This window comes from Haemaphysalis longicornis, unplaced genomic scaffold (assembly GCF_048455015.1).
Source record: "Haemaphysalis longicornis isolate Haplotype H1 unplaced genomic scaffold, Haemaphysalis longicornis Haplotype H1 scaffold_1, whole genome shotgun sequence".
Classification (NCBI taxonomy): domain Eukaryota; kingdom Metazoa; phylum Arthropoda; class Arachnida; order Ixodida; family Ixodidae; genus Haemaphysalis; species Haemaphysalis longicornis.
This window is the reverse complement of record NW_027526203.1, coordinates 408,487,284-408,499,735: the sequence shown is the minus strand read 5'-3', so window position 1 is coordinate 408,499,735 and position 12,452 is coordinate 408,487,284. Positions and strand designations below refer to the sequence as shown.

Genomic DNA, 12,452 nt, shown 5'->3' with positions numbered 1-12,452 from the left:
GCACATATATAGGCACGAATCTCAATTTCCTGATCTGTACGTAGAGACACATGATACGTACGATGCATGTGCGTTGTATAAACGTATCCACGCGTGTATATCGGTGCGCGAATTTTGTACCCACGTCACACGCCTCACCCCTCTCCAAATATTGTGTCCGCACCAGTTACTTCAAAGCAGGATAAATCGTGCGGGTTTGCTTTTATGCGCCTCCACTAATGTGGGCGGTTCGCTCCGGTCGCAGTGCTACCGCAAGATCCTGGCCCTGGACCCGGGCAACGTGCAGGGCTCTCACAACCTGTGCGTCGTGTACGTGGAGCGCGGGGAGCTGAACCGCGCCGAACGGTGCTTCAAGCACGCCACCACCCTGGACCCGAATGCCACGTACATCCGCAAACACCTGCAGGTCACGCAGACGCTGCTCAGGAACCGCTCGGGAGACGCGGCCGCCGCAGGGCGACGCACGAGAGCCTCGCTTTCCTCTTCGCCGCCCGTCCTGCAGCCCCTGTCGGCAGCAGCATCGGCGTCGGCATCCGCCACCAACGTGCAGTGATTCCGACCGCCCACACGGCGAGTGTGTGTGCAGTGGGCCGCCCGACCACGTGCTGAGCGTTGAAAGGGCGAACACGCGTGCTTGACATTCGCCCGGCCACGCTGTTCACTCTACTTTGCCAGCGCCGCACCCCGGCGGAAGCTGCGTGCGCCCGAGTCCGCTCGACTTCCCGTGGTGAGCAGCGATGCAGCTTGCTTTGGCCAGTGAACGGTGCGCGAAGGACGACGGCACTCGTGTCGTGCGACGCGCTATAGGAGGAAGAGAAGAACACTTTCGTGGATAGTACAGCCACGACACATTGCATTTTTTTCCCTCTTCGTTGTGGATTTAGTTGTGCACCCCGCTGCACGGTGATACTTGTGGCACAATCCTCAGATCGTGCACCAAGATGGGCTGCGTGTGCGGCCTCTCAGCAGGAATGAAGCTGAACGACCATACCTGTTGAAAGTATACGTGCGTAAGTGGATCGGAAAGGTTCAGAGGCAGACTCTTCTTGCCTCCAGGGCGCGATTGTGGGCCACTGTTTTCGACACCGCATGCCTCCTTGCAGACAAGGTGTATAGAAACAAGTTCCTAATTTGTACTCTGTAGTCGGTCACGGCCGCTGGATAGAAACGCACGAATTGTGCCCTGCCGCGTCACGCGTAAGTAGCTTTAGCCACCTAGTTATGCGCTCGGCTGCTGCAGTATTAACAATATGGCCACCAGACCTCCACTCTTTGGGGACGGATGGAGAAACCATGCAGGCAAGGTGGCGTACACAAGACCGTCGCCGCGCAAGCCAGCGCCACGCGTCCCGGTTGACTGAACCCCCTAAAATGGCCCCCAATGCGCGCGACGATTGTAAGTTTCGATATATCCGGCCGCCGATCATGTGATACTGTGCGACGCGGCAGACCACTAACTATGCTTTTTATCCAGCGCCCGTGATTTGCTAATGTTTTTGCTGAGAGGAACATCGTCCCTCCCTTTTTCTTCCCCGCAAAGACAGGTTCATCTAGTTTTAAGAAATCATTTATGCTTCCTGGATAAGTTATATTAATAAATATCAACTTCAATACTACATTCGTGCTAGTTGTAAAAATCCCAGAACAAGAATGAAAGCCCCATTGGTAATCGAGGCACAGATGGCCCTTTAGGAAGACACTAAAAAAGGTAGCCTACGTTTCTACGTTACCCAGTGATCATGTATAAGTTATCAAATTGTTGTTTGTTTACGGCATTTTTTTATTCTTTCTGGGACCGCATAATACCTAGCTGTCACTCTAAATTCTACAACTTTTTGTCTGTCGCCAGTCGGTATGCGTAGTAAAATCAACGCTTACAAGTTAGCTTTGGTCTCTCATAAGGGTTTAATTTACGGAAGAGTACAAAAATGTTTAATTTTTTCACTAATTTTCACACTAATTTAAATACCGTGAAAGATTGTGAGGCACATCGCAGATCCCCAATCTAAGTTTCAGAGATAGCAACCTGTAACATAACGCAACGTACTGTGTGTTTATTCATCCAAAGTGCCAAATTAGATGCGCGTCAAAGCAAACCATTTTCTTTTAGCGCATGCATGTATAATTTCCAAGCTGTTTACCCACAAACGCGAAAGCAGACTTTTTTGTATCATCACTAGAAGCGAAAGGCACTCTAATTGTGCACATAGAGCGGCGACGAATGATTTGATCTCGCAGCCATTATCCTAGGTCGAAAATTTGTTCATAGCCCCCGGTTTTAGAAGTGCTTTCTGTATAACTTGCCGCCAGCCCCTGCCTCCCTCATCGATGCATTTGAGCCTGTTCGTATGTGTCTTTTTAATCTCACTCAAAAATTTAGAACAAGGTTTGTTGCCCCTCTGCCGGCAATCCCGACAACTGAAGTCACGTTAACCGACACCTCCATCACCAGAGATGTTTGTCTTTCTTCTTTGTTTTTGTTGCGTTACAGATAGAAATATGCCCCAATGACTGAATTTTGATGTATAAACCTCGAGCATTGTTGTGGTTGACTACGCAAGCGAACAAAACACGCCGACAACGGTTTGTAAGCAGTCACGTCTAACAAAACAAGTCGCCCTGATCTTTGAAGTGTCGGGCCTTGCGGCATGTACATTGCATCTTGTATAGCAACATCATACTGGGTTTGCAGCCACTAACGAGACATGTGATCTATATTTCGGCAACTAAAAGAGAAACATATGAAAAATCGCATGTTAAAAGAATATATATATATATAGACAGATATATATTATGTTGTACATACACAGTTTGGATACGGTGACGACGTGAGCGCCTGTAAATATTGCGCATGTAGCTTGTAAATAATTAGACTGGATATCCGACGTTCATATAGGCGAGATGTGAAGTCGTTCTATTTTGGAGTATTGCGAAAACTGCGGCGAGACATCAGACGGGCCTGTCTCTGTCTTTGCGTACGGCGTGCGTTATGACTGGTGCTTCTCATCGTACACTACAAGGAGACATTTATTGTTAGACCGGCGTTTAGGTGGAAGGCTGCGTAGCGGATGCCGGTGTGCTGAGAGATGTACATAGACGTACAGAGAAGGACACACGAAATTTTTTATTGACTCATGTGAAAGCCAGGAAACTGTTTTAGGGACCACGGTGCACTTAGCTAGAATTATAAAAAAAAAAAAAGATGTCGGTTCGGTAAGTCGTTAATCTGCAATCCAGGATAACATAGTCGCTATCACATTCCCTTCTTTGCCCTTTGAAGCAGAAGGCGCTGTCTATAGGTTTACGTTGCATTGCGTGGACCGTCCGTTGCGAATACCTCTGATCTCGTCTATGCTTGTATGTTCAAGGTTCGCAGGTGATGCGCTGACGCACTGGTGTTTATCTATTGTCGCTCTCATTTTTTTCCCCTCCCAAGCACCCCGTATTGTTTCAGCCCGGTTCGTGGTGCACGTGATTGCCTTATCGCCACTCCTACCCTCATCATTGTCCTTGACGAGTTCGCAAAGGTTGTGTTTATTGTTCTTGTGCGTTGAACGCTTTGCCGCCGCTTTGTGTCTGCATTCCTGTTTTAATCTGTGTCTGTAAGGTGCGTAAGAAAGGACTTGCAGTGTTGTTGTCGCTTGTGTTTTGGCGAAATAAGACAAAATACTTCAGAATAAAGGCACAAATAATGCTTTAAATTCACACCTCTCTGTTGTTGTCTCTTTCAAAAGCAAGGCAAATCGCGGCTAGTTTTAAGTTGCTCATTGTGGAGGTTGACGAACGATACGAAAAACTCAAGCAGGAGTAGGAACAAGACAATCTCTTTCTGCAAAGCGATACGATATATTTTTCTTGCAAGAAACACTCGAATATGTAAACGAGAGATCTTCAATTCCACAATCACGAAACAAAGCCTACAAAAACTGAGAGGACACGTGACAAAAACGTCAGCATAAAGCGAATTGGCAAATTAGGTAGGTGTATGATCAGTGTTAGTTAACGCGATCAACGCCTGGCTCGCACGCTCATTCTTAAAAGCCCCTCTGCAATCCCTTGCGTGCTATGTTCCTCGTTCCACAAGACTGTGGAAGTGCGATGCAAACGAGCCACACTAACTGATTTGATCGTCTAAGATGGTGGAATGGGCACCTTTAAAGGGACCCTGCAACACTTCCTTAGAACTTTTTTTCTAATTCCTAAATGCTTTCAGAAACTAGTCAACAAACACATCCAGTACCTAGAATCGGAGGTCGGAGGTCAAAAAGTACCTCAGCCAAAAATTACCGCTCTATGCCCATCAGATAACTTACGAACTCGCTAAAGAAAATTTTCTTTTTCCCTGTCTCAGAGTTCTTGCAGCGCTCGAATTCCGTAATTACAGAGGTGTAGTGGCTATTGGTCGGCTTTTAGGGGCAAAGCCCCTTAGGGGCAAAGCCCCTTAGGGGCTCGGGCTGTCGGCGTATCCTGTCGTCGTCGTCGTCGTCGTCTCATGTAGTTGCGGTACTAAATCACCAGACACCCGTTTTCCAACGCTTCGTGCTAGAACGTAAGGCGTACTAAAAGAACACACCGGGACACTCGTTTTCCAACGCCTCGGGCTAGAATGTTTCATCTCCGTGGGATAAACGTGTACCAAAAGGACACACCGGGACACTTGTTTTCCAACGCCTCGCGCTAGAACGCTTCGTGCTTCAAAGAAACGAGACATGCAGCGAAGCTGTATACCTCTACACCCCCCCCCCAAAGGTTTCATCTCCGTGGGCAAAAACGCCACGGCACCAAGATTACCCTTCTTGATTGATTGTAAGGTTTAACGCACCGACGCCACACAGGTGATGAGGCGCCGACGTGGATGGCTCCGGAATAATTTTGACCACCTGGGGATCTGTAACGCGCCCCGAAATCTCGAACACACGGGCGTTTTTGTTTTTCGCCTCCACCAGAAAAGCGGCCGCTGCGGCCGGGAATCGAACCCGCGTGCTTGGGCTCAGCAGCACAACGACATAACCACTGAGCCACCACGGCGTGTAAGAATATACTTCGACACCGCATGCTTCGCCCCTCCCCAGGTTTCACGTTTGTGGAGATGGCCCGGGATTTTTTCTTTTAGTTTCAGCAATAAACGCTTTCGATAGCCACTTTAGAAAAAAATTACGCCCACCTCCCCTCGTGGGAACCCTGCTGTGATGCGACGCTGAATGGGGTTCCGTTGGGTGTTTCCGTTGGGTCGATTAGTCGAATCGCGTGGAACGCGTAGTGAACGTGAATTGCGTTTCAATCACATCGTTGGGTTCCACGCGAGGGGATGCGGGCGTAGCGCACCCGAAGGAGAGGAGACCGCGGAGAGAGAGAGTACTGCACATGCGCACAGCGCCGCGCGCAGCGCCGCCCACCGGCGGAGTGAGAGTGCGCTGCGCCACGGGCCCGCAGATGTTAGGCGAGAGTGTTCGCTATCGGAGAGAGGAGAGGGGGTGAGCGGGGGAGAGACGCAGCTGTGCGGACACGGACAACGACGACGACGGACGCAGGACAGGGCCGCCGGCAAGAGATGCTCCTCTCAGCGTCGCATCTAAAAAAAGCCACAAAATCAAAGCAGAAATGGAAGGCGGATCTGCTGCGACGAGCAAATCACGCAGTGCCGCTCCGTAGTTATAGCTTTCAACTTACTTCCAGACGCAAAGGAAACAGTGAAAACGTTTATCGGAAGTGTTGCCGTGTTCCTTTGAAAAAAAAAAAATCCCTGCTCTCCTAAACACCTGCTAACAAAGCGTCTCGTCTACCAAGTAGGCCACATGACATGGAACCTTTTTCACGTCAAGAAAAGCGCTAAGAGCGGCGAATGCAAAAGCGCTATTGGTGGCTCTTTCGATTACGGTTGCCGGCGGCGCTTTGTCCAGTATATTGCTAATTACGGGAGTGCGCCCACCATGATGTCTAAGAGGCTTGTTTTTTGATGCTCCGCTTTTCTGACGTAATGCGCAAAGGGAGCTCTTTGAATGGGCCGTTGTCTAATACGTTTCCCTATATGCCGCGGCAGCAGCCACGAAGTTGGGCCCGGCATGTTTACCGCATCCATCAGACGGAACGGCTAAGATAACAGCTAGCCACCACCAAAAGTAATAGCGGCGCCTGCAAGCGCATGCGCACACAAAGGTTGCGGGAAAGGTACGTACGGTAGATCACACGAAATCGCGTCGTGCGTATCGGATTTGCCAATCAAGCGAACAGTCCAAGCATTTCCAGGGTTCTAGATGTTTTTCTTTTCTTTTCTAGATGGCAGTGTGTGAAATACCAAAGCTTGGTCTGGAGTACAGGCCAAGCTTTCTACCAGACTGATGTCACCAGCTGGTGAAGAGATTTAATGCTAGAGCATTACATGTTGCCTGTAGCAGCGAAATGGCACCTGTAGATTCCAATCGGCAGCAACGCGTACCACATCTCGTGCCTCAGAAATAAAACGCGAATAATAGGGACGCACCGCGTTCTTTACAAATAAAACACGAAGACAAGTGCGCGCTGCTTGGCAACTCCTGGGCAAGCGCAGAAGCACGTGGAAAAGCGGGTGGCGGCAACGGGGTGGTGGTGGTGATTTATTAACAAAGGAGGGAAGAGAAAAGGCCTGGGGATATTGTTGAACTCAACGGGGAGTTCACCCTCATACGACCCAGTCCAGGGAAGGGGATTGGGGCTTCAAAGGATAGGAAGAGAGAAGGGGGAAGAGAAGAGCGGTAGGAGAGTGGGAGATAGTCTATATCGCGTTCGTTTAGTCCATGACTCGATGGCTACAAACGCAGCGCTAGTCCTGTTGTAACCAGGAAGTTGACTAGGTGCTGGAAGACCTCCCGTCGGATGGCGTCCGGTCCCGTGGAGAACAGGAAGGCAGCCAGCAGCTGTTTGGCTGCCGCTCTCCTCGCACCGAGTTTCGCACATCACACAAATCTTCCGCGCTCGTCCAGCGGCGCAACATTCGCGAGATTCCATCTCCTTGTAGGTAAACGCCAAGCATTTCCTGTGCACACCCAGCGCCTTCTGCTGCTTCGTTCGGAACAATTGGTCTATTCTTGTATGCAACTGCTAAAAGCGCTAAGCTGTTCTGCTTCGGTAGCCTTAATAAACTAAAAAAGAATCCACCGTAGCCTAGGGGGTAAAATCGTGGGTTTGGGAGCGAGTGGCTTAGGTTGGAGGACCAGCAATGCGAATACTTTTTTTTCCAAGAGCCGTAATTTCTTATTGCAAAAGGTTCGTTCAGCTCAATTCCGCGCATTCCTTTCGTAAGTTACAGTGATTTGATATCCTTTTGGTCGTCGGTTTAGAGGTGGGGCGTGGCATATCAACACGTTTAATATAGTTCTGATCGCACCAGAAGTTCCGGGCTTGTACCCATCTTGAAACGGAATATCACGCAGCAGCCACCAGTGAGCCAGACCGCAGTTTAATTGGACCCTCACCAAGCGTTCAATCAGACATTAATTCTTTCCCAATCACAACTCATAAGAAGTACTTAGGTGTCCTCCGAGATTTAGGGGCGAAGCCCCTTAGGGGCTCGGTCTGTCGGCGTCTCATGTCGTCGTAGTATCATGTAGTCACGGTACTAACACACACCGGGACACCCGTTTTCCAACATCTCGCGCTAGTACGTTTCATCTCCGTGGGAAAAACACGTACTAAAAGGACACACCAGTACACTCATTTTCCAACGCCTCGCGTTAGAATGCTTCGTTCTTCAAAGCCACGAGACTTACAGCAAAGCTGTATACCTCTACCCCAACGGTTTCATCTCCGTAAGCAAAAACTCCAAGGTGTCAAGAATACACTTATACACTACATGCTTCGCCCCTCCTCAGTTTTCGTGTTAGTGGAGATGTCTCGGGATTTTTTTTTCACTGACTCACTCACTCACTCACTCACTCACTCACTCACTCACTCACTCACTCACTCACTCACTCACTCACTCACTCACTCACTCACTCACTCACTCGCCTCAAATAGACCTGTTTTCTTTTTGCTGAACGACGTGGACGGATGTGAAATGTGTTTCCAGATTTGGTGGTTTAGAAAAGTTTTGATTATATATACTTCTCCTTCAATTATTTATTTCAAATTTTGCCCAGGTGGCTGAATCGACAGACAGACAGACAGACAGACAGACAGACAGACAGACAGACAGACAGACAGACAGACAGACAGACAGACAGACAGACAGACAGACAGACCAAAATTTTGCCGTTTAATTAGACGAAAAATGACTGTCGTCTTCAAAAAATCATTTGTCTTGGTTAAAAATACTTGAATTGCGGCGACTCAATCCCAAGCCGTTAACGCAAAAGCTCGTGGCTCAACCACCACATTACTGAGGACCAACAACATCCGAAGGTCATAATGCACTCCATTATCCTTTTCAACCACCATAAACCGTTTACCATGTGGACCTAAACCTAGACCCTATTTCAAAGTTCCCTGAAGAACGTGCCACAAAAACGTCCCATCCCCACAGCCCAAAAATGTTCAACAGTTTCGGGTTTCTTACACAATAAACGGTCAACTTCCCAAGCCACAAACAAATTATTCTCAATCAACTACGTTCTGTTTAACAGGTATCGCCCCAATGCGAGGTTTAAAGAAAAAAATGCGCCCATGCACTCTCGGACAGATGTTTAAGCAGCGAAGCTGTACCGTTCGTCCGGTGTTTACGCGTGCGTTAATCTTTTCGGTTTCATAGAATCTTTCTCATTATATGTTGCGTGTGTTTGTGGTATTTCCTTTCGTTCCCGTCACTGGTGGCGGCGTTGCTGATCGCAAGCTTCCTCCTCCTCGGACGTACGTGTGACGCGTGGCCGACCCATTTCGAAGTAACGTGCGACCGGTGTTTGCCATGACCGCGTTGACGCTGCTCTGCCCGCACTACCCGCCGCCCCTGCCCGCCGTTGTCGCTTGATCTGCGCTGCACACAGTGGCTCGCACCACCAACGCGCACACGTCGGAAAACAATTATTTCTTCTCGCCCGTTACCAGGTAGACCTCCCCCTCCACTCCTCAACATCCCACACACAGTGCAACCTCTGTACAATTGCACGAGTACTATGAATATTCTGCCAAGCGGACCACAGTTTTGCGAACAGAAATATATTACAAGCCATCGCTAGCGCAAACCCAGACAACGATCCACCCTTCACCTCGCACTTTTTCCTCATTTAGGGGCGAAGCTCCTAAAGCCGTGGGTCTGTCCATCCCTTGTGTCTCGTGGTACGTGACCGCCTAGTTCGATGACTCACTCGCAGGTGGCGCTGGTGTGAGTGACGTCATGATGACGTCACTCGCACGTGACTGACACTATAAAAGGCAATCGCTGTTGACGCGCTTCCTCTTTCGCAACGAGTCACCGAATGGAGGAGGTGGTTGTTGACAAGGCTGCGGAACGGAGGGCGCGCAGGGCGGCGGCAGCGCGCGCTCGCCGACAGGATCCCGCCGTGCGCGAAAGAGAGGCCGAAGCATCTCGTCTAGAAAGTCGCACTTAAACCGCGCGTCGGCAGCTTCGGGCTGAGCTCGCTTGATGCGTTTTGTAGCCGCCTCGCGGGCTCTCACTGCATCGGGGTTTGCCTGCCGATACGAGTGCTTGCTTGCAGCCTCACGAACCCTACAACAACAACAACAAACGAACAAGAACAAAATAAAAGAACAAAATAAAAGTTGATTTGTACAATGTACGCACACAGTCTTACGTCTTTCTTAATGATGTAACGGGCGAACTTTCACGGGAGAGTTACGGTTACCGATGATCTCCCCCACTCGAGCTTCGCCCCACTTATCATCATTCATTCCGTGGATATGGCGTGATTTTTTCTCGCACACCCTAGTTCGTCTTCGCCAGCACTGGTCGCTATCTTGGTAATGTTCTAGGGGAACACCTAAATATTTCGCCGGCGTAATCTGTCAGTTGACACTCTCAAACACACTGGGGTAAAGTCCGAGTTGCTGTGCTAAAACCTCAAGCACTTGTTCCATCTTGCGCAGCTATGGTATTCGGTAAACGTTTTGAAATATTTTAACAACGTGTGATGACCGCAGCGTCCGGTGAAATATAGCAGACGACACCGACAAGCGCGGAATGGAAGAGGACGAGAAAGAAGGGAAGCATAGTAGTTGTATAGAAGCACAGTTAGTGGACGATGGTGGCCCCCGTACGGCGGTGACTGCGGCCACCCAGGCGACCAACTAAGCTTGAGTCTCCTACTTCGGGCAGAACAACGCCTCCTTCCACTGCTCAAACGTGATTATTTTTGGAAGGGTATCTTTCGGGCCTCCCCACATGAGGTGATGAAGGGTGCCAAGGGGCTGGCAGGCAGTACATTTTGGTGAAGAGTATACGGCTGGGTGAATTCGGTGTAAGTTAGCAAGCGACAGAACAACACAGAAAACACAACCGCATCGCCGGCAAGTGCGAAGACAAATGCACACTGAAGCTTTCCCAGACTTTTAGTTGTGACAAAAACACGCGATTAACTAACTACACCAGTTATATTTCAGCCCGCCAGCACTTTATCCAAGCACATGAATCCGAAAGGGTGACCTTTCGCGTCAATGGAAATGACCCACACAAAAAAATTACGCCCACCTCCCCTCGCGGGAACCCTGGTGTGATGCGACGCTGAAGGGGGTTCCATTGTGCGTTTCCGTTGGGTCGATTACTCGAATTGCGGGAGAAATCGTCGGGTAATGCGAGAGAGAGAGAGAGAGAGAGAGAGAGAGAGAGAGAGAGAGAGAGAGAGAGAGAGAGAGAGAGAGAGAGAGAGAGAGAGAGAGAGAGAGAGAGAGAGAGTGCATAGCGCGGATGACCGTCGACTGAGAGACCGACGGAGCGCGGCACTCAGCGTGCCCGAAGGAGAGGAGACAGCAGAGTGAGAGGGGCTGCACATAGGTGGTGTTGGCACAGCGCGCTTGCGCCGCGCGCAGCGCCGCCCACCGGCGGAGTGAGAGAGCGCGCCGCACTGCGCGCGCCACAGATGTTAGGGGCGAGGGCGCGCAATCACGGCGAGAGGAGAGGGGGTGAGCGGAGGAGAGACGCAGCTGTGCGGACGCGGACAACGAGGCCTACGGACGCAGGACAGGGCGCCGGCAAGATATGCTCCTCTCAGCGTCGCATCTAAAAAAGGAAATGTAATCGTAAAGGCGAAACCATGCTTCAAGAGAAACAAAGCATTTGAGAAAGTCAGGCGCCTACAGACGACTTCTCGCACTGAGAGCTGCGACTTGAGCTCACGGCATTGCCCTGAGCTTTTTCCCTTTTGAATCGCACCCTGAGGTGCGCCCGTTCCCTGAAGGCTGCTGCGGCCGCGTGACAGAACACCGGTCATTCTTTTCGACAAAGGTCGAGCGTACGGAGAAGTGGGAGGAGCGGGATTTCCCAGCGCTCAAAAGAGAGGCGCGCACTCCTTCTTGGATGCGGCGTCCCCTGGGCGCAATGCGAGCTCACGGCTTTGCCCCTCGGCGTGCCCGCTCCCAAACACGCGCCGCAAATACGCCCGCAACACTGGAGGGTGTTACCGTTCTCCTTCCCGACTGTCAGGGCTGCACACTAAACTTTTTTCCACCCTTTCTGGCCGACAATGGTGTAAAAATCTTGTCCCATGGCGCACACATTTAAATGGTGTTCTGGCTAAAAAAGGGTATACGTATGAAAAAATAATGCTCTTGTGAACACCTTAAAAAAAGGTGTAAGGTTGCTTAACACCCTAAAATAAGGGCGTGGGCAGTGCAGCTACGCGTGACAATGTGGATTGGCTGAGCACGCAGCATGAAATACAGACACATTCAGCACTCACAAGCCCCACTTTGACCACAAATGAATTATCAACGAAGCCAACGGGATGCATGGGGAGGGCGAGTACAGGCTGTTTTTTTTTTTAAACACAACCTTTATTTACAAAGATATACATATATACATAATGCACTGGCACGCTCGAGACGGCTACCGACGCTGGTACGCGTACATACTGTCGCCAGAGGAACACCAACCACCTTTAGGCGAGTCTTCACATGAGTCGCGAGGTACGCAACACAGCGGGACTGCGGTGGCAACAAATAACAAACAAGCAGGAAAATATGACATTTGGAGACACTGTAATATCAGAGTACATGAACAGAGAATTGTGGGAAGGTAACATGTTCCCATGTGGGTGTAAACTCTGGGCAAGGATATACAGCGCCTGTTCAGAGGGGAAAAGCGTCTCTACAACGTACTAGTGGGGCAACATCACATCCGTTGCCAGCGATGCATCTCTTTTTCTTTGAACCGCTGCAGTGCTTGGCATCCTTTTTGCAGTGAGTCGCGGAGCTCCGTGTCAGAATCTGATGCCTCCAACACGCTCACTGCCCCTTCAGCCTTTGCCGTTAAGTGCCGCCAGGTAAGCCTGGGGTTCCTAGCGTACTCCACTACATCCACTCGAGCCCTC

General features: G+C 50.1%; 1 protein-coding gene across 3 annotated transcripts in view; it reads left to right on the top strand.

The window, feature by feature from the left end:
• LOC144155477 (protein O-mannosyl-transferase Tmtc3-like) overlaps nucleotides 1-3,705 on the top strand; it is a 431,255-nt gene extending 427,550 nt beyond the window's left edge. For all 3 annotated transcript variants that reach the window (XM_077686941.1, XM_077686942.1, XM_077686943.1), the window contains one exon: nucleotides 245-3,705. In XM_077686941.1, coding sequence (XP_077543067.1) covers nucleotides 245-553 — 309 coding nt within the window. In that variant the 3' untranslated portion in view covers nucleotides 554-3,705. The remainder of the gene's footprint in view (nucleotides 1-244) is intronic.
• Nucleotides 3,706-12,452: the final 8,747 nt, after the last annotated feature.